General features: G+C 41.7%; 1 protein-coding gene across 1 annotated transcript; it reads left to right on the forward strand.

The window, feature by feature from the left end:
- The first annotated feature begins 303 nt into the window (after nt 1–303).
- ddhd1b (DDHD domain containing 1b) lies at nt 304–22,203 on the forward strand. Its single transcript, XM_034076339.1, has 14 exons — nt 304–1,293; nt 5,277–5,453; nt 6,217–6,345; nt 6,872–7,019; nt 7,105–7,214; nt 8,064–8,170; nt 9,501–9,757; nt 10,353–10,425; nt 12,206–12,355; nt 12,579–12,643; nt 12,781–12,959; nt 14,491–14,748; nt 17,675–17,889; nt 18,960–22,203. Exons 1-13 carry the CDS (start codon nt 561–563, stop codon nt 17,857–17,859), a joined length of 2,571 nt encoding a protein of 856 aa, XP_033932230.1. The 5' UTR covers nt 304–560; the 3' UTR covers nt 17,860–17,889; nt 18,960–22,203.
- Nucleotides 22,204–22,926: the final 723 nt, after the last annotated feature.

Raw genomic sequence — 22,926 nt, forward strand, 5'->3', positions numbered from 1 at the left:
TCAAATCATATTTAAAATAAAATATATTTGTTCTGCCGACTCATGCAGGACCTTTAATTTGAAATATGGTTGATTTCGCCTTTAAATTACACAGTAAACAATAGTAAAAGTGGTTGAAATAACTACGTACATTTATTAGAGTACTGTTCTAAAGTACACATTTGAGCTACTTGGAATACATTATTTTTCTTTTAAATGTAAATTTATTTAATTTTTCTGAAATTAGTAGTGGAGTTTATTTTGAAGGTTTGAAAAGGAAGCTTGGTGTGTCGTCATTAATTTGACATCATGGAGCGACTGAGATTTCCATCCTAGCTAGTAGTACCGTTATTATTCCAGCAGTTTTCACCCAAATACGAACGAGCAGTGTAGACAGTCAGGAAAGAAGGTGATATATGTTCAAATCGTCTGGGTACATATGTTAAACCTGAAGCGATAATGGTAAAGATGTGGTCGGGATCAGAACGGTTCATCATACAGATGTTACCAGATGGGGAGAAGGGAATCGTTAATCTGGTGTAATAGTCTGACGGTAGGGACATTTGTATGACGCTATTTCCATGTATTCTAGCCAAAGTATGAGCAATATGAAGGATACCCCGACTATCCGTCAACAGAGCTCGGAGAATAACTCCGTCAGCAGTAGTGAATGGGATATGGCAAATGATGTGTTTGTGACCAGCTACGACGACACTCCGATGGGAGAAGGTGTTGCTGCCGGGGAAGGGGATCCGGAGCAGCCCGGTCTGGACCGACACCTGCCGCTGCTGTCCCCGGATGGCCTGATGCTGGGCCTGGCTGGGGAAGAATACTCGGGCTCATCGTATCTGGACCCAAACTACACAGAAAGTGACGGGAATGTGACAACCAAAAAGCGCATACGGTCCAACAGCTCCCGGCACCGCGGCGAGGTAGTGACGGAGCTGGGACCGGAGGAGATCCGCTGGTTCTACAAAGAGGACAAGCGGACGTGGAAACCATTCGTCGGACACGACTCTTTAAAAATTGAGATTGTCTATCGGAGGTTCAGTGAACAGAACCCAGACAAGGTCAAACGCCCCGCGGAACCACCCGAGGCCGAGGGGAAGGAGGAAACCCAGGCAGAGAGCGGGGCGGTGGACGGGGTCCGGGCGGAGCCGCCGGTGCTGGGCGGCGGAGGGCAGCGGCTCTCCGGGTCAGACGAGATGAGGGACCCGGACGACATCCTCATCGGCGTGGAGGCAGTGTGTGTCAGAGGGGGGCTCTATGAAGTGGATATCAAGGAGAAGGAATGTTACCCCGTTTACTGGAACCGTAAGTTGTTCAAATACACCAACACCATTGAATTACTGCTACCAGTCTGTAGGGTACTGTACTGTCTGTACTGTATGTACTGTACTGTCTGTGCTGTCTGTACTGCACAGTCTGTACGGCACAGTATGTACTGTACTGTCTGTACTGTCTGTACTGTCCGTACTGTACTGTCTGTACTGTCGGTACTGTACTGTCTGTGCTGTCTGTACTGCACAGTCTGTACTGCACAGTATGTACTGTACTGTCTGTACTGTACTGTCTGTACTGTACTGTGTACTGTCTGTACTGTCTGTACTGCACAGTCTGTACTGTACTGTCTGTACTGTACTGTCAGTACTGTACTGTCCTGTCTACTGCACAGTATGTACTGTACTGTCTGTACTGTCCGTACTGTACTGTGTACTGTCTGTACTGTCTGTACTGTCTGTACTGTCTGTACTGCACAGTCTGTACAGTACTGTCTGTACTGTACTGTCTGTACTGTCTACTGCACAGTATGTACTGTACTGTCTGTACTGTACTGTCAGTACTGTCTGTACTGTACTGTCTGTACTGTACTGTCAGTACTGTACTGTACTGTCTGTACTGTACTGTCTGTACTGCCTGTACTGTCTGTACTGTCTACTGCACAGTCTGTACTGTACTGTCTGTACTGTACTGTCAGTACTGTCTGTACTGTACTGTACTGTCTGTACTGCCTGTACTGTCTGTACTGTCTACTGCACAGTCTGTACTGTACTGTCTGTACTGCACAGTATGTACTGTACTGTCTGTACTGTACTGTCTGTACTGTAGGCTGCTGTCAGAGGAATACTCAGGTCTTGTACTTGTAGAAGTACCAGAGGGAATACTCTTTTACTAGGAAAATCACGTTTTGTAATTGTTATTCAAGTAAAGTATAAAAGTATTGCCATTCTTAATATACTGTAAAGAACAAAAAGTAAAAGTAGCCTATGTGCAGATTGGCCCATGTATGTTTTGATTATAATGAATGCATGTGTTTATAAAGCTGGGTGAATGAAGGTGGAACTCATTTTAATTACTTTATTTACTGCAGGCAGGGTAATGTGCTTTTAGTACAACTGGTACATACTGTAACTGTTAAATACAACCTATAAAACGATTTCATCCACTATTTCTGCCATGACTAAAACGTCTATTCATAATTGTTAAAATAAGACAATGAGTCAGTTCACCAGTTACTTGTTAGTATCAGTTAAATGTGCTAATAGGCCATTTCCTTTACCATGATAACAAACACAGAACATTCTTACATTAGACAATCTGCAGCCATTTAATTTTTGAAACGCTTCTGCTTCATAATGACTTAAAGACTACATTGATTAGGTATTGCGATTACTTTTTTTGCTGAATTTACAAAAATGTCAGTCCTAAACTTAAAATACAAATATGATTGCAACTCTTGTTCACTATTTATCAGAAATAAGAACATTTTGTGTTTTCTGGCAAACTTTCTTGCAAAAATAGTTTCAATATCATCATTTGTATTTCTGCTGCTACTATAGGGGTGGGGAACCTCCGGCCTCCGGGCCGTATACGGCCCGCGAGACCATTTGGTACGGCCCTCGAGGTAATTTATAAACACACGCAAAAAAGAAAAGAATTCTAGACCGCAGAATAATTAAACAAGCGAGTGCCTGTTTTTCCTGGCCAAGGGCAGGGTCCTTGAACACAACACGAGCCTAACGTGTCATCACGTGGTATGTGTCTCGTCTGACAGGAGTGTAGTTCTAACGGAGAGCACCAGAACGCTGCTCCGGGCCGGGACTTCACAAATTGCAGTAACCATAAGGAGCTGTACACATGCCGCAGTTTTTGCGTGGCTGTGTCTTTAGTTGAGAGCCCAGTGGCGATCTGCTCATCTGTCATGCCTCATCTGTCATACAATCAATAACTTTGTTGTTATTAGCATCTGGTTAGCTATGCTAACGAATACAAGAAGCTTTTTCTACTACCAGTGTTGTAAAGGCACATCTTTATATGATCATTATAGTTATCAAAAAACAAGAGAATAAAGTAAACAGGTATAAAATACTATATGACAGTAAAAAAAAAGTTATTATTAAACAAGAATACAGTTTAAAAGTTGTAAAATATCCATAAAGAAGAAAATCTGCTTACAGTTCTGTTTCATGTGGGTGTTGAGAGATGTATCCATAGATCTATTAATTGTACTCTCAAAGTGCACCAGATTGATGCTTTTAACTTCAACATTCAAAACAAATCTTCCTGGTGGTGCATGCCCCCAAACTAGGTGAGGTTAGACCCCCCTCCCCCCCCCCCCACTTAAATCATGTCCGCATGGATATGAAACTAAATACATTTGCACACATCTTGTGTCCATATATTTCTGTTTTGGTGGTCATGCCACGGTGCATGCATGGTCAAATATCTGGATTAAGAGGTTGCTTGTTCTTTGCACAGCATGAAAGAAAGGCGAAATGAATGGGCTGTGATTTTAGTTTTTTAAGCAGACGTTGAGTTCAATAATTTGTACGGCCCTCGAAGGATGTTGTAAAAATTGAAATGGAGGAAAAAGGTTCCCCACCCCTGATTTAAACAGTCAAACTGCTGATACCATTGAACAGTGGTCATGACCAGGGGCGCCGTAAGTTAGGACGATTCGAAGGGCCCGTGACTGACGGGGGCCCCAAAAAAAATGTAAGTAACCTTTCATCAATCCTCAATAATTAACATTAATAGAACGTTATATTGATAAAGTACTCACTAAACTTATGATTCATTTAACTTATTTTCTTCCAAAAGTAAATTACCCAAAGCCTATGTACACCCCCTTCTATTTACATGTAATGGTTTGGTCCTGCCTCCAAACGCGGTGCGGCACCGGCACTTGCAGAGAGTGAAAGCATGTGAGGAGGGATGCTAGTACTTAGCCTACATACGTGTGTTGTACCATGTTTCAACGACCATGTTTCAGGCTCTAAGAAAAGAAGAGAAAGGAGAGAAAGACAAGAGAGAGGGACTAAAGGGCGATATGTCACCCAGTTTTTCACAAGAAAAGGTGTGGTGAGCAGCATTGTGTTGATTGACATGCCGCTTAACATATTTGAAGGGAGACTGGAATACAAAAAAAATATATATATCAAAACAAAAGGCTAACATCTAATTTTAATTATACATTTCAAACACAGTATTTTCCCACATAGCCAATGATCTACATAAAACAAAATACTGCTTTTAGTCTATTTAGGATGATGGACAGTTTGAAGCCTTGAGTGATCAGTCTGTATTAGGTAAACAAAAATGTTAATCACCGACATTTTGGTTATGATATTAATACTAATGTTATTATATTAAAGCTGGGGTGGGGAACCTCTGGCCCCCAGGCCGTATACGGACCGCTAGACCATTTGGTACGGCCCTCGAGGTAATTTATAAACAAAGTGGCCTGTGCCTGGTGGTGGGGCCCAATGTGATATATTTTCATGGGGCCCAACATCCCTGGCGCCGCCCTGGAACAGTCTAAACATATTACATCCTCCCAGGGCACTTAAAAAACTGAACCGTTGAGTTTAATTAAATGTATTAGGTCCACAGATTTCACATAACTGTATTAGGTAAGTTGAAAGCAATAATATTAAGTTGAACCAAATATTGTATTTAATAACTTAACTACCTAATATTATTGTTTCAACTAACCTAATACAGTTATGTGAAATCTGTTGACATAGGACATTTAATTAAAGTCAACGTTTCAGTTTTTCCATACCGTTCTCCTTGATTTCTTGTCTTTTAAATGTTTTCATTGCCAAAGATAATAATTCACTGATTTTCCCTTTCACTAACTAACTATACCCCGTGTCGTATCTGTGTCTCATTCATTTAACATCTCTTTAATCCCATAAAGTATCTGTTTTCTGTACTTTGATAAAGATGTGGAATTAGAGCAAGCCTATAGGCTAAAACAACCAGTGAAGTCAACGTGATGTGGTGTCCCTCAGAGCAAGACCGTATCCCTGTGATGAGGGGGCAGTGGTTCATCGACGGGACGTGGCTTCCCCTGGAGGAGGACGAGAGTGACCCCATCGAGATCGAGTACCTGGCCCGTTTCCGAGGGCAACAGATGAGGGACACCTACGAGATGGAGGTGGTGGACACCACAGTGGACAGCAAGGATGGTGAGGAAGACGTAGAAATATATGTGTGTGTGTGTGTGTGTGTGTGTGTGTGTGTGTGTGTGTGTGTGTGTGTGTGTGTGTGTGTGTGTGTGTGTGTGTGTGTGTGTGTGTGTGTGTGTGTGTGTGTGTGTGTGTGTGTGTGTGTGTGTGTGTGTGTGTGTGTGTGTGTGTGTGTGTGTGTGTGTGTGTGTGTGTGTGTGTGTGTGTGTGTGTGTGTGTGTGTGTGGAGATACATGTGCACAGAAGCTGCAGGTGTTGGGAACATGGTCGGATTCAGAACTAGGACACAAAATAAGTCAGGTGATGTTATTCCAGCTCTACCAATAAGAGAAGAGAAGACGAGGGTGTGTGAGGTCTGTTTGTAAATTGGTGGGTTGGGAGGGTTACTTTCAAAATGTAATCCGTTACAATAACTAGTTACTTGTCCATAAATGTAATCAGTAATCTGAGTATTTTATATAGAAAAGAAAGATATTTGATTTGAAAAATGTTGGAGTACTAGTTTCCTGCTACTAATCTCTATTTAAAAAATATATATATAATAGTAATCTGATTACTTTTGTTATGTTAATGTCATGGAATACTTATTGTTGTATCCTGATGATGAATCCTCGTTACATGTAATCCGTTATCCCTCCAGCCTGATTGTCACACACACCCCACACACACTCGACACACTCGACACACCCACATGGGGAACGGTACATTAATTATGCTGGATAAAGTGTGTCACCTGCTGTTAATTACTGCGACTGTCACCCAGCCATCCACAGCCGGAAACTGAGCCGGAGTCACGTGGACTGGCACAGCGTGGAGGAGGTGTATCTGTACAGCGACGCCACCACCTCCAAGATCGCTCGCAGTGTCACACAGAAACTGGGCTTCTCCAAAGGTAAGTGTGTGAGCGGTGTGTCTGTATGGGGTCAGATTAGTGTCAACATAAATAATTGCACACAGAAGGATTTACAAATGCAATTCTGGATTTATAAATAAATGTCTATCTACAAAAGTAATTTTCAATCCACACACAAATACTGTTTCGTTTTATATAAATGTAATTCAAAATCCATACACAAAAAATTAGGCAAGTTTACGCATTAGCATTAGCATTAGCATGAATTAACGGCAACAATTATTTTATCGCACATTAACATCATCAAGAGAGACAATGTTCGTAACTTAGGAGAACTGATCCTTAAAAACCAATGAACACATTAATTAAAGCGTGACTACAATTTGTAGGTGACAGAACTGATTTAGATATAGGCCGTAGCTCAGACCCTGGGGACCTGGCTTCGGACCCCTGCAGGGGCCGAGTATGGGCTGCGGACTGGGTTATGGTCCCTAAAGAGGTGCTAGACATCATTGCTGTGGAGAAACATCACTTCAGTTAATAATGTGCCCTCTTATGTCTTCAGCCTCCAGCAGCGGGACACGTCTCCATCGGGGATACGTGGAAGAGGCGGCACCTGAGGACACCCCACCCGAAACCACCCACATCGTCTTTGTGGTGCATGGCATTGGCCAGAAAATGGACCAGGGTCGCATCATCAGGAACACCAGCATGTGAGAGACACATTCCCATTGGAAGCACAGATCATTGGAAAGGGATTCAGAATGCATTGAAGTGACTTTTTGTGTTGGCGGGCAGGATGCGAGACGCTGCCAGGAAGATGGAGGAGAAGCACTTCTCAGATCGCACCACAGAGCATGTGGAGTTCCTTCCTGTGGAGTGGAGGTCAAAGCTGGCTCTGGATGGAGGTACCCTGCACCTCGACTCACCACGTCCAACACAAAGCAGTCTGGTTCAGAGGTTCTTCTGCCTGACATGTTTAAATGGACAGGAACAAGCCTAGTTTCACTATTGAATTCAGAACTGAGACTTATTCACTATTCAATTATTACAATGCCAATAGACATGGCGTAGTACAAATGTCAATATGGCATATCAAATAAAAATGTTCAGGAAACACACAAAGAATGGTTATTGCTGACGGCTGGGCATAAACAGAGAGAAGCCATGAAGGCTGAGAGGAAACAATCGGACTAAAGTGAACTCAAGGGAATTTATAAATATTTAATGAAGCAGTGTGAAAGGGAACGCACGAGAAATCCCCCCAACAGTGGGATACAAAGTCGTATTGACCTAATTGGAACTTGAAACAGGTCATTTGGATTATTAAATATCAAAGGGGTTTATCCTGTTAGGGGCATGATCAAACACATGGTTGGATCATTATATATTTAGGTTGTTTTGTTGCCTTTGGATATCCCTAACTGGGTTAGAACATCCCCAAAAAGCATACAAGTATGTATCCTCTAGGGATCATAAATATCCAATTATATCTTTTCTAAAATAAAAATGTTGAAAAAGCCAACATTCTGACTGTTCAAAATGTCAATTCCAGATGTCATAGTCAGTCGTTTTCATGATTTAGACTAAAAGGTTGGACAGAAAAACATATATTTCTGAATTGTTAAAACATTCAAATGTATGTTTTTAAACACTAAGAATCACATTGTTTTCAATAGAATATGAAACAATGTTACACATATGGTCTTTGTGATTGTCCTCCAGTTGGGTTTGATGTACTTGTGTCCTCCCTGCAGACAGGGTGGACTCCATCACCCCAGACAAAGTGCGGGGCCTCAGAGACATGCTGAACAGCAGCGCCATGGACATCATGTACTACACCAGCCCGCTGTACAGAGACGAGGTGAGACGGACACGACAGCTCTCCTGTCCCTGTAGTGAACACTGACTGAAGTGTAGCCTCATGCTGTCCCCCTCAGCTGTGGTGCTGCACTTTGTTACTAAGTCCACTGAGCCCGCATTAACTACATCCTGGTTAAACTGATTTAATCCAGCTCTAAGTGGTGGTCTACTTCCTGACTGTGAAAGCATACATGAATCGCCAAGACCCTTAGGCCTCAATCAGAGATATTCATATGTTGTTGACACATCGCAAGGAATGCAGCAATGAGTCCGAAACCTGTTGTTGAAACAAGCTTCAAGGGGCTCCATTATTCTCATGTTCAGGTTCATATTAGTATTTTGTGCATCCGTGTCTCCATGCTCTCATTCTGCCTGTGCTGCAGCACCTCTTTTCACCCTCTGTCTGAAACCAGAGCCCAGTCTGCTCCGATTGGTTAGCTGGCTAGCTCTGTTGGTATTGGTCAACAGCTAAGAGATGTCCCGCCCCTTAGCCTATCTTACAATGTGGTCAAGCAGAAAACAAAGGAGTCCAATGGAGGGGTTTCAGGGGGGGCTTGGACCCCCTTGAAACCAACAAAGGGATTTGAGCCTTTACAGACCATTTACATGCAGAACAAAATATATAACACACTACGGGAGAGGGAAACCCCCCAAAAGCAGAATAGGCCCCCCGTGAGATTTTCCCGTTTTATTCTACGACATAAAATACATCAATAATTACTAGTGGTGCACGATAATTATCGGTCCGATATTAGGAATTATGACGTCATCCCGATAAACCCGATAACAGTATTAATAGCCCCGATAATATACAATATATTTTTTGGGTAAAAGAAAAATACTGCGGTGTGGGTGGATTGGTATCGGTCTTGAGAAGCAGGAAGTTATCGGTATCGGTTTCAAAAAACCAATATCGTGCATCCCTAATAATTACCCAACTCATGGATGTCAAGCTTCTTTGTGTCATAAAAATGGAGGTTGCCAACAAGTGACCAAATGGAATAATAAACGTCATCACGCCGAACATTAGCCGCCTTTAGCTTAGTGGTAGTGAAGCAATACGTTAGCTTTGTACTTCAGGCAACTGCATTTTCTCTCCAAACAGGATAAAGGGGTGTTAATATGTGGAGATTAAACATGTGTTTTCTAAAGGTCTTAGATTCTGCAGTTTTCAAAAATCCAATAGAAAATCCCATAGATTTGTGTCAGCCTTGAGCCTTAACTTTGGGAAGCCTGCAACAATATGTCCTCACTGCACCGCTCTATGTCTTTGAATGCCTCTCAAACGTGTGTGTTGTTGTGTGTTGTTGTGTGTCTGTGTGTGTGTGTAGATCACCAGAGGTTTGACTCTGGAGCTGAATCGTCTGTACTCGCTCTTCTGCTCGCGAAATCCGGACTTTGAGAAAAACGGGAAGGTGTCGATCGTGTCTCACTCGCTGGGCTGCGTCATCACCTTCGACATCATGACAGGCTGGGACCCCGTGCGCTTTCATCATCAAGAAGTGCCAGACCCGGAGGAGGCCAAGGCCCGCTGGCCTAATGGTGAGGAGCGCCACCTTCAGGAGCAGTTGAGACTCACACGCCTCAGGTACTGCACCGCTCAGTCATCTCCAACAACCAGGAAGTTGATTCCACATGTACACCGACAAAGCTCAATCGTTGACTTGAATTAAATGTATCATGTCAACAGATTTCACATAAGTGTATAAGGTTAGTTCTAAGCAATAATATTAAGTTTAAATACAAATATTATGTTCAACTTAATATTATTGCCTTAAACTAAACTAATACAGTTATGGGAAATCTCTTGACATAATACACTTAATTAAAGTCAACATTTCAGTTTCTTCAGTGTACAAAAATACATCATCACTGCCACACCCTAAATAGGAAGACACTGAATGATAAATGTTTACTTCAGTAAGAAGGTACAGCAAACTTTAGAATGTGTATTCCATATATTTATATATATAATAGGTAAACATGTAGATCAATCCTTTGATAATCCCATCTCTAGTGTTGGGAAGTTGATTTTCCTACTTCAGTGTGTTCATTAGCTTTGAGACATTATGTGGATCAATAAAGACACGGCAAAGAAGATGCCCGAGCATAACGATTTAGGAAGATTAGCCTCTTCACATTCATCCATCCCTGCACACTAATCTCTGCGTCTATTATCCCAGGTTGAGAGACTTGGAGGATCAGTTCCAGGGTCTGCGGACTTCCTCTTCTGCTGTGCCAGAGTTGAAATTCAAGGTAAATACTTTAAGTACATTGATTCGTGGACTCCCGTTAAATTTTCGTATGGATTTCTGCGTGCATCAAAAACACATTCAGGTATCTTACTTTGTTATGCATTTTTATTTCCACTATAAACAATTGCTGCTATTATTCAACTGCTTTGTGTGAAATGAAAAACAGTTTTATGGAGGGATAACAAAATAAATGTTTTGAATCCTTCTATATGCATTATTGGCGCTTATCTGACTCCATACACCCTCTGATTCATTCTGCACTGAAAACACTGAAATGTTGACTATAATTAAATGTATTAAGTTAACATATTTGACTTAAAGGTGGGGTATGTAATTTTGCGGCGTGCGTTGACGCTTCACCATTCACTTTGAATGGGGTGACGTCCCTTTTAGCCGAAATGCATCGTGGGAAGCGACGTGGAGCGTAGCTGGCGTGGCTCGCTGCAAAAGTTGAGCAATGTTCAACTTTTGACGCCTCGGTGAGGCGTCAGCCAATCGAATCATATGCCAGTACAAGCTCTAGCCAATCAAACCGCTGCTTGTGTGTCAGGGGCGGGAGATTCATGTGATTGGTTGTTGGTCGAGTTTCAGACACGCCCGCCGGCAAGCGTCAGCGCACGCCGCTGTGTGGACGGGCCGTTACAGAGCCCCTCCTCCAACACACACGAACGCGCACATGACCAATGAGGGCACGAGATAAGTTTGTGCACAGATGGAAGGCTGACAGGCAGGCAGGCCATCCAGTTACTTTAGCCGGGCCGGCTCAGATGATTGGTTTTTTACAGTACTACCGCTTCCACAAATGTCAAAGCATTTAATATATTCATTGCTATCGGGATGTTAAGCATTCCATGGAATATAACAAAAAGTGTTTCTGAAATAAATAACATACCCACCTTTAATTGTATTAGGTTAGTTGAAAGCAATAATACAATTTAAATAAAAAAATATGAAGTTCAATTTCATATTATTGCTTTCAACTCATCTAATGTGTTGACATAATACATTTAATTGAAGTGTTTTAGCGTGCAACCCCTCAAATTCAAACTAATGACGTACTAGTTATTAAAATACGGTTTGTAAGTGAGCGTAGTGGCCCAGTACAGCCACAGTGCTATGTAACTGGTCAATGAGCTGAGAGCCTTTCACCAGAAACAAGTAAACGATCGCTTCCACATCCTCCATTGTTGTGTGTGTTTTGTGAGTTGTGTTTGTCAAGAAGAGTGAGAAATGAATGTAACTTCTGTTAGACAGCCATATGCCATACATGTTTGCACACATTCACAGTAAATATGTATTCAGTATGATAGCTGTCTAACAGAAGTTAAATCCATTTCTCACTTATTCTGACAATGTACTTGACCCCAAATAAAAGAACCCAATAAAAAGAGTTGTTAAATAATAGTGAAGTCACGTTGTAATAACAATAACTCATCTCTCTCGGTTTTTCTTTTTGAGCTTTGCTAAAAGCCACTGTGTCAAAGTGTCCATCTTGTGTTGCCGTCCGGACTTCCGGACCATCTCGCACATGCGCAGTACCGATCGGGCAGGGGGACGGATCGGGTAGTGACAGCCCCGCCTACACTGCGTTGCTACCCCAGGTCCTAAACTGTAATGGAAATGCGCCATGGCTTCGGACGGCCAGCGAGGCAGCCCGAGGCCTGAGCGAGGACGCTTAGGGACGCTTAAACGGGGCTACCCCGCTGCAGTGGAAATGCGCCATTACAGGAGTCTCTTGATCTCTTGTTGAATGCTGCTGTTCTGTGTTCTCTGTGTTGCAGGTAGAAAACTTCTTCTGCATGGGCTCTCCTCTGGCGGTCTTCTTGGCTCTGCGGGGGATCCGGCCTGGAAACAGCTGTGTGCAGGACCACATTCTCCCCACATCCATCTGCAAACGCCTCTTCAACATATTCCATCCCACAGACCCTGTGGTGAGCACAATTGTGTCGCTATTCTGACTTTTATGATCAGCAGCAGACATGTATTGATGAGTACTGGCCAACAATGGCTGGTGTTGCTATAAGATTACCATGTAATCCATGTAAACTAAATAACAAACAGGCAGTTATATTCAGATACAATGTGGAAACCCTGCTCTAACATTTGTATGTGTTTGTTTGTTTGTTTGTTTGTTTGTTTGTTTGTTTGTTTCAGGCATATAGATTGGAGCCTCTCATCTTAAAGCACTACAGTAACATTGCACCTGTTCAAATCCACTGGTAAGACAAGTTGTTATTTATAACAGATGCTGGTTATTAATTAATCCCCCTGTACTTTAAAAAAAAAAAAAATCTACTAAAATGTAGCCTACTGTCTTCAGTGCTCGTCTCCTTCTCTTGATGTGGTCACAACACAGGTACAACACCACCAGCCCGACCCGGTACGATCAGGTCCGGCCCACGCTGCTGAACCCCCCCAAGGAGACGGCCTCAGTGTCCGACTCAGAGAGCATCCCCAGCCCCTGCACCTCCCCCCCGCAGGTCCGACGGCACTACGGAGAGTCCATCACCAGCCTCGGCAAGGCCAGCATCATGGGTAAGCACCAGCGTTGGGGGTAAGGCGCTACAGGAACTGATTACTGATACCACGTTACAGTAATCAGATTACATGTGTTACTGTTGATAACAGCAGTAACTACATGACAGTTATTAAGCACAAAACTATGGAATTACTTGCGTTACTTTAAGGTCTTAAACTATCTGCATAACGGGATAAAATAAATCAAACGTCCCTTTTCTCTTGCGCTACACTCGCAAACATATCAGAGTCTCAAGCAGAGATAAACAGGTTTGTTGCAGCGTTGTTGTAGCCCGTCTCCACGGTGGAAACTAGCCAACAAATAATATGAAATAAGCACTAATTAAGATCAATGTAAATGATGAAAAAGCCACATTACATCGTGCCGAAAGTCCACCAAATTTGGGCTTTTACTGAAAATGTCTTTCTCAAGCTTTTCTCTGATTCCCTTTGCAATTCTATATCCTTGTGGAAGGCCCTGGATGCCTGGGAAGCACTCACTGTCTGCCTGATCTGTGCTGAGAGGAACAGGAGCTGCTTGCACTGCTGATATTGTAGCAAGGCAAGCAGCTGACAGTAGGCAGGGGCTCAACAGATCAATAGAAGCAATTAACTGGTCTCTGTTAATTTCCTTTATGCATCAGAGGAAACGGGACTGAAGGCAAATAAATAGCACAAACTGACTACTTACCCAAGCCCCACTGTTCTCCGTCATTTTTCTCCCGGGTTGTTGTGATCACATGACTGACAGAGCCGTGCTCTGATAGGCCAGAAGTCGGTTTGATTGCATTCGGGCTCGGTTGCTTATCCTGTCTGAGTAGCCCGGATGATGCTGCATGGCAATTTTAAACACCAAAATGTTTGACTTCGAATTTTATACACCAAAATTGTGCATTCAAATTCTTTTCACTTGAATTTTTGGGATCTGAATTTGAACATTAGAATTTTTTTAACGTGAAGTTTTACATTTTTATTTCACATAAAAAAAATTCAGATACATGATTTTCAAAGTAATTATTTTCAATGCTATACGTTTGGTGTCTAATAAAATTCAAATACTTCTGTCTCTTGTTTGCTTCCATATGTAAGTCCAGTACAAGCCTTACAAATCTGCTATTTTTTGACAGTCTGATACCCACCGGAGTATTAGGTCAAATACTGACTGGGTTTCTATAGGAATAATCCCCCCACCAATAAGTCACTTCCAAAGCTTTTTTGTGTTATGAAAATGGCAGTTGCTTACAAATGGCTAAATGAGACTACTCAAGGTCATCAAGCATTAGCCACTGTTAGCTTAGCTGTGGTGATGAGTAGCCATGTGACAATGATTTAGCTCCTTTATAGCCTAACAATAGCATGTTACTACTAGTGGATGCATATTTTGTTAAAAAAACATAAAGTGCTGAACAAAACGTGTAAGTATCAAAAACGTTTTTTTACCACAGATTTATTTTGACCACAATAATACGTTCCCGGATCAAACTACAGAAATATGTCTTCACTGCACCACTTTATTTATAACTCAATTAGTGAATTATATGCCCCTCAGGTGCTGCCAGTATTGGAAAGGGAATCGGAGGAATCCTGTTTTCCCGCTTTTCCCGTTCCAGTGGCCAGGTGGGCGGAGTGGAGGAGGAGCCATTAGATCCTGAGGGCGGAGCCTCTGAGGTTGAAACAGTGGCATCAGGAGAGGAAGGAGTAAGTGTAGCAGAAACCGAGGAGAAGGACAAAGAAATCGAGGAGGAGAGGACAGAGGTGGAGCCCGTCATGTCCCAGTCCATCTCAGCGGTCATGGACAGCACCTCGTGTGAGTACAAACCTACCTGCAACGAAGTACATTTACTCAAGTACTAAAGCAAAACATTGAGGTACTTGTACTTTTACTCCACTACATTTTGTAGGCAAATGTTGCACTCCACAAAATGTTGTACATCTTTAGATACTTGTTACTTTAAAGATGTAGGTTCTTGATATAACATTTAAATCAATACATTATAATAAGTTATTATACTTTTAGCTACATAGTTATAGATAAAGTTATTAAAATACTCCATGTTTACCGAGTGCAACATCGCCGTGATGAACACATTTACTACAATTAGTTAAAATATTTGGTGCTCAAAAGATCAATTTTGCATAACAAGTACTTTGACTTTTGGTACTTACTTACTTAATACTTTTGTACTTTTACTTAAGTATGATTTTGAATACAGGAAGTTGACTTTTCGTAAGTAAATAATGCAGTACTTCTTCCAGCTGTTGCCTGCAGCTGTGTATGACCGTCCAAGTAAATGAACCATACAATGTATTCTGTTTCCTGTAGTCATTTCTCAAGCTCGTTGCCATTCATTGTTTTGTATTTGCATACATAAGAAATAAAACGATATCCTCCTTGCTGACAAAAGTGCAAAAAGAAGATTAAGATAAGTGATAAGATAAGATGTACTTTATTGATCCTAAATTGGGAATGTTTTGCGTTGCAGCAGCATAAAAAACAAAACAAGTTTTTATCAGAAGCTTCAATCGCTACAACTGAACCCATATACACACCACACACAGTGACCAGAACACTGCAGTGCATCTTTCAGTACATGTTGACAAGTGGTGTATGTCAAAGGGGAACATAGCACTAATGAGGGGTTCAGTAGGGGGTCGGATGTCAGTGGGGGTGCACAGTGTGTTGGTGACCCTGACTGCCTGTGGTTGAGAGCTAATTAGCGCTCTGATGGGTTTGCCACATCTGCTGCCAAGACTGCAGGAGGGAGCAGACTGTGGTAACGGTGGTGGGGGTCCGTGATGATGATGGAGGCTCTGTGAACATCGTGCTCCAGCAGGAACAAGAGGGGGGCACCATTGATCTTGTGAGTAGAGTTGGGTATCGTTTGAATTTCCACGATTCCGATTCTACTTTTCGATTCCGGTTCTTAACGGTTCTCAATTCCCATTCTTTGAGGGGCAGGGTAAAACAATTATTAAGTTCTTGTTGAGAAAAACAAGCATCTGCCTCCTCAGGCATACCGGGAAGAAATGTTTGAACATTTTAAAGTAAAATGCTTCAATCTGGTGCTCTTTAAGCAGAATTACTAGAGACTAGATCTAGGGGGTACAACTCCAAACACCCATATGAAAAAGATCGGTTTACATTTGAATAATTAAATAAGTATGTGAGCATAACCAGTAACCTACCATAGCCAATAACAAATACATGTAACGTATTTTATTTGTGTTGTTCATTCATATCTTATTTTACTGTTTTATTTATGCATATTTTTGTATCTCTCCAGTTTAAAACGATATGTCTGGTTTACTGTCCTATAGTATACATTGGAATGATTTCAAACCTGTTTTATCCCAATAATTATAAAGGAGAGCCTTGGAAATATGTGTTTACGTAAATTGTGATCAAAACGTTTGAGACCCACTGAGATAACTTAGACTAAAGTGAACCATCTAAACACTCACAGTCCTTTACCTCACTGAGCTGTAGTTATCAGCCTCTCAGTCTGACTGGAGAGGACTCTCCTCCACATCATTGTAGAAACATCTTCTTCTTCCGTTAGCGCAGCTAGCACCAGATGCTAATAACAACAGCGCATACCGGTGCACCCTCCCTCGCTCCCTCGCACTTTGGCTGTGAGCTGCGGTTGCCAGATAAGCCAACATCCCCCATTTTCATCACTTGCAGCGCCCATCGTACAGGGGAAATGAAAAGTGTAACCGGGATGAAAAGGGTGTTACATTTACTTAATTATGAATGTTGTTACATCAAGGCCGAAAATTAGGATGAGCACCAACGGTCAAAACATTTATTTTTTCTCCCAGAGCTGTCAGCGCAGCGCCTCCACAGATCTGGCGCCCTAGGCGAACATCTATAACGCCAGTGCGACGGGCCGGCCCTGGTCTCAGGTTACACTGTAGGAACATGGATGTGTAGGAAGTAAGAAGTGTAGTACAACCATAGATATATATAAACCTATGATATAAACACGTGTTTATATCATGGTTTATTATATCATATATATCTATGGGTACAACGCTACATTTCCCGCCCCGCCGCAGTCATGCAGTAGGCTACGGAGAGCATCGAGAAACATTTCCTCAGGCATCGAAAAGCGGAACCGAAATTCACATTTCTAAATGATGCCTTTGGAATCGAAATGTTGGAACCGGTTCTCGGTACCCAACCCTACTTGTGAGGTGTCTTTACTCTCCTGCTTAGCTGGTGCTTTCAGTAACCAACCCATGTAGCGTAGCTATAGGTCAGCATTCCTTCAATGGTGCCCCTGTGGGAGTTGGCGAGGACTGGCGTGGGGAGACTTGCCCTTCAAAGTCTCCTGAGGAGTTGTTGGGCCTTTTTATCAATGGCTGACCAGTTGGTGGTAGAGTTCAAGTTATCAGTATGGTGTGCTGCCAGGAACTCCATATAACTGACTCTCTTCACAGCAACACAATCAATATTCACTATTCAAATTAAGTGTCAATATTATCAAAGTTTATGCTCCTGTAGAGGCAACTTTACTGAATATCATCTGTTATTTGTCTAACCCTGAACATATCCGTCATACTGTAAATTATAAATGTCAGTATTATTAAGAGTTGAGAAAAATACAGACTTACTATGGAGACAATGAGACAATGAGCCAATACTGCTGAAGTCCCCCAGGTTCCAGATAACCACTAAGGAACATTTCTTTGAGCAGCTGGATACTAATCTGTCTTCTCCTCTGTTTTAGTGGAACTGGAGAGACGCATCGACTTCGAGCTGAGGGAGGGCTTGGTGGAGAGCCGCTATTGGTCGGCAGTGACCTCACACACAGCCTATTGGTGCTCTTATGACGTGGCACTGTTCCTCCTCACCTTCATGTACAGACCACAGGAGCCTATGGAGCCTGCAGAGGACAGCCCAGAGACCTCGTAGCATGCAAACTGACACATGGAGCCATAATGGGTGGGGTCCCTCCCTTTCTATTCGCCCCTTTTGAATATAGACTGAAAGCCCAGTTTATGGAACATTAAACAAAAAAATTACGTCTCTACATCTTACGTTTTCAAAATTCAGATTTCTCAGCTTGATTTTTGTGAAATATTACCGTATAAATAACAAATTATTTAATTTATTCTAGGATTTGGAAATGTGAGAATTTGGAGGACTTATTATGTTTACATGTAATGTCATCGAACAATAATCAATTATCAAGTAGTTGATTTGACTGGAAAGGGGTTTGTAAAACAAGACTTATACCTCATTCACACCAACGGTGTCTCAGGGCCGGTTCGGAGCTGGAGCTTGAAAAGCACCGGGTTTTCCTGTTCACACCGCAGCGGAGCAGCCTCTTAGCTCCGGAATCCGGTTCATTTCAAGCACCAAAAAATTGTCCGGCTAGAGCAAAAGCACCGCATACGTCACACTCACGTCGAGGCGGGGGCAGGGGCAGGGGCAGGGGCGGGGGCGGGATCAACTTCTGAACAACAACAAAAAGCCCGCGTTTTATCCAGTTTGTACACAACGATGGAGAAACTTAACAAGCAGCAGTGGTCCACTGAAGAGACCAGCTACCTACTGGGAATCTGGTCTTCCGAAGAGGTACAGAGGAAGCTGGAGCACAATCGGCCATTGTTGTTGTTGTTGTCTGTGTCAGCTGTGAGGGGTTTCCGCGCGGTTTGGCTTTATGAAGCAAACGGTTACGTCATGACGCAATTACGCAGCACCAGTCGGACTCTGGGCGGTGTGAAAAGAGCCGGAGCTAAATCGAAGAACCGGTTCTGAACCTGAAAAGCTCTAGCACGGATCTTGAACCGGAGTTGCGTTGGTGTGAATGAGGTATTAGTCTAAAGCCCTGCTTGCGGTTCAACACTACAGCTTTGCCACTTTTTATTTTACAGCTCTAGATTTAATTTAATATTGGCTGTAGTAAGATGAAAACTTTATAACATTTTATTTTTATTTAAATGTGCCATACGTCATCCGACAGCAATTTAATTCACTTTTTTTTGTGGCATTACTTGACTTCCATATAGGCTAGCAATGCCATCGAAACTGACAGAACCTCAATGTGACCTTCGCTACGGACTGAGCTACTCTCCTGTTTCCTGCTCCACAACAGCTGTTTCCTGGGCAGAGCACCCTGCAGTGCCAGTGACCAATCATATGTACTCGTCCAATCACAAAGCTCTGTCGCTCCTTCACTGTGAATGTGATGCTGAACCTGGAGCCATAGCAGCCCCAGTGCTTGATCCAGGTCAGCCCTGTGCTCCTGTGAAAAGTGTTTTTATAATCTCATGCTTCAGATGAGAACAAAACACACACAATGCACTACATGGACAAGGCTTTCTAAAACCTGAATACTTTGCAGACAATCAAAAAAGGTCAGCATTTAATGATTTTGACCACTAGAGGGCAGAGACTTCAAAACAGACTCCTTCGCAGAGCCAGTGTGAGAGCTGCACGTTAGCATAGCTTCAGAGCTTCTCTGTGTCTAAGCAGGATGCATTCAGGCACAGTGTTGATTGTAGTTCCTTTGCATTTGGGCAGTGCTCAACACACAATCACTGTCGCTACACACATTACATAGAAAACACATAGGCTCTGTTTTTCAACGTGCAATGCTAAGCTAACCAGTTGCTACCTTCAGGATGGTTCCATTTATATGCACTCATGTAACCAGGTTGTATTTGTTTTTTTTACAATTTAGATTTCTTACATGCTCGATTCCAGACAAAAAGGTGTCAATGTGAAAGGAGAAAACATTAGTAGTTACAATGAATCCTTGTATTCAATCTAAAGTCTGATGGTAATGGAAATGAACACCAAGGGTTCTATTTTTTGTTATTGAGTGTCGTTCAAATGACTTACTGAAGCGTTGTCTTTAATTCAAAATGGTTATGTCAACAATTTTCATATAACTATATTAGGTTAGTTGAAATCAATAATATTAAGTTGAACCTAATATTTTCATTAGGTTTCAACGAACGCAATACAGTTAGTGAAATCTGTCGACATGACACATTAAATTAAAGTCAACATTTCAGTGTTGGCATAACTAGATAGCCAACACTGCACAATCAGCCCAAACAGAGTGTCACACCTCGCATCAGTCACGACTGTATGTGAGTATCAGTTTCAATAGGGATGTTCCCCAAATAGTTTCTTTGTGTACGCCAGTTTCTTGAGTGCATCTAAACATACTACATGACACTAGGTGGTGGTTCTATGAGCAGAGCAACACTACATGGAAGAAATGTAAATGTACATGATGGTTATACGATAAGTGTAGCATTGCTGCTTCAGGAAGGATCCCTTCACGGCATGTATGCACAGCGAACATATCAAAACCTATCCTTATCAACTTTACTCCACTCTCGTATCATCATGTTTACACAGAACTGTTGCTTGTCAGGAATTAAGGACACACACTGAAGATTAACTGATAAAAAAAGCCTAATATTCTTGAGTTGCCAGCAGAATACTTCTTTACCAGATTATGCCATAAACACATACCAGAGACTAAAACACTGATTTCCTGTATTTTGTTAAGAGGTATCGTACCAAAGGATCACTCATTTGTCAAACAGTTCAAATAAATAGTCAAATATTGCTTGTTAATATGAATACTGTGTGACCCAGGATGGATTTCTTCTCGTTTATGTATTTATCTTTAAGCATTTGAATGTTTTTTAAGGAAGTTAATACACACTTACAAACGAAGCATGGTTTGGATATGTGCCATGTACATAGATTCTCTCTCTTAGTCATGACCAGCATGCCAACCGACATTAAGGTCCTGCTGATTTATGAAATGCTACAAATGGAACACTCACACCTGCCATGAATGAAGCCGACAATTGTATATTTGTACCCTTTTGTGTATTGCTTTGTTATTATTTCATGTTTACAGTGCTGTTTTTCTTTTGGATGTTCATTATGTTATGTTTGTATGTGTATTGTTTACATTCCCAACAATGCCCTCTGGCCTCCAACGGCACCCACAGTCAACTCATCCAAAGTCTGTTCTAATGGTCACCGACACAAACAGAACTGCATCTCAAAAGCTTGATTTGTTATTTAACTCAACTATCTTTCCTTTGAACTATGATCACATGCAACAAGTCGCATTAGCACTTCAGTCGTGGGGAATGTATTGCCTACTGGGTAGTTGGCACCCACTCGTGAGAGGCAGGTAACACTTGAACAAAGGTTTATTGAACTTATATTAAAGCGTTACAGCAGGTTATGTCCATCCAAATGCATCTCAACCAGTCTACTACAGACTACAGAGCTATTGATCCCTTTAACATCTCTGTGTACTACATTCACATCAGCATCACCTAGTCTCCTTCGTCAAAAACGCAGATTTAACTTATGTACCGATGTGCATCAAGTAAAACTTTGTAAAACTCAACGCATTATTGTCAAAACTGGTTAAAAAAATTGCACCAGTGAGCAAGCATAAAGATTCTCCCTGAATCCAAATAAATGCATGTTGCTTAAAGGATTGGGATTAGGTTGAATTATGACTATGAGTTATTATCTAACAGTCTGGATGTTGAGTCTCTGCTGGAGTTTGGTTGGTGGCTAATGGTGTTTTTTTCCATCTGCTCCAATGTCACCCAAATGCTACACAGGACTTTATTTCTCCTTGTTTCAATGTCTATTGTAAATGTCATAGGATTTAGTGGGTATCCAGGTGGAGCAACTCAATCCACCATCACCTGTGCCATATGTAAGCAACCCGAGCACATGCTAGAGATTCCTTGTTTTGAAGTGACAGGAGTGTGTCCTCCTGAGCACCGATGTGGTGTTGCGATGCGTTCAAGCGTATGGCTGGAGGTAATTCCACTTCACCAAGTTGAAAATAAATAAACATTCTCTAGATAAATGGTTGGGCAGACATTTTTTGTGAAATCACATTCAGTGATGTAGAACATATCATCTCACGGTCAAGTTTATTCACCAATCAGTGACTGATTGGACAATGGACTGTTCACATTTCATGTTAAACAATTTTTGGAGTGCCATTTTCCAGTATCCAATTGTAACAGCTGAACCGTGCAATCAGGGAAGTATTGGAACATCTTCAGAGGAAGGTCAAATCCCTTTATTGACTGAAAGGTAATGAGATGTCCTACTTTGCATTTAGGGTTACTGTCATTCTGTTGCCATGGTCACTGCGTCTCCCCTCGCTGTACTGTTCCTTCTCAGATGATATGGTGCTTACCTTGATAGACCTTTGATTTTTCTTTAAATAAAGGAGAAGTACACCTCCCCCGTGCTCTCTGTTCATTCAGTTATTATCAGTACACTGAAAAAACGAATACATTTACTTAATTAAATGTAGTATACATAATCTACATAGCTGTAGGGGAGAGTGGGGTAAGTTGAGCCATTTTTTTGTTATGCTGTCCTCTAAGCAAGGAGAAATGACACATAGTAAAATGAAAGCACACACCTAAAATTAAGGATGTCTCCTATCAATGGCAATGATAATAATTAATATTTGATCAAGGGCAGTGAAAATATTACTTTAAAAAAAAAAACTGGTCTTGTGGCTCAACTTAAGTTGATCCAGGTCAGGGGGTAAATTGAACCACTGTTCAAACCTGGGCATACCTGTTCAAACCTGGGCATACCTACGACAAATCTTAAAGGTAACTTTAAACAATAAATAACAAACCAAATACAAGTTTAGTTTTTCAAATATTTTTTATATAAATTTCGATTGAATTGATTGATTTTTTTTTAACATGTTAAAAGGAAAAGTAATCATACAAATGGTGATACAATTTCATACAACTTACCAATCAAACACAGGGTAAATTCAACTTTAAATGTAGCCTACAATGAGCTCTTATTATCAACTTGGCCTACTTTCATTAATTTCTCCATTGAACCACACTGGCTCAACTTACCCCAAGGCCCATGGTTCACTTTACCCCATAGCCACCATTTTAGAATAAATAGCCTAGCATTACAATTCAGAGTCATATT

This window comes from Pseudochaenichthys georgianus, chromosome 24, assembly GCF_902827115.2.
Source record: "Pseudochaenichthys georgianus chromosome 24, fPseGeo1.2, whole genome shotgun sequence".
Taxonomy (NCBI): domain Eukaryota; kingdom Metazoa; phylum Chordata; class Actinopteri; order Perciformes; family Channichthyidae; genus Pseudochaenichthys; species Pseudochaenichthys georgianus.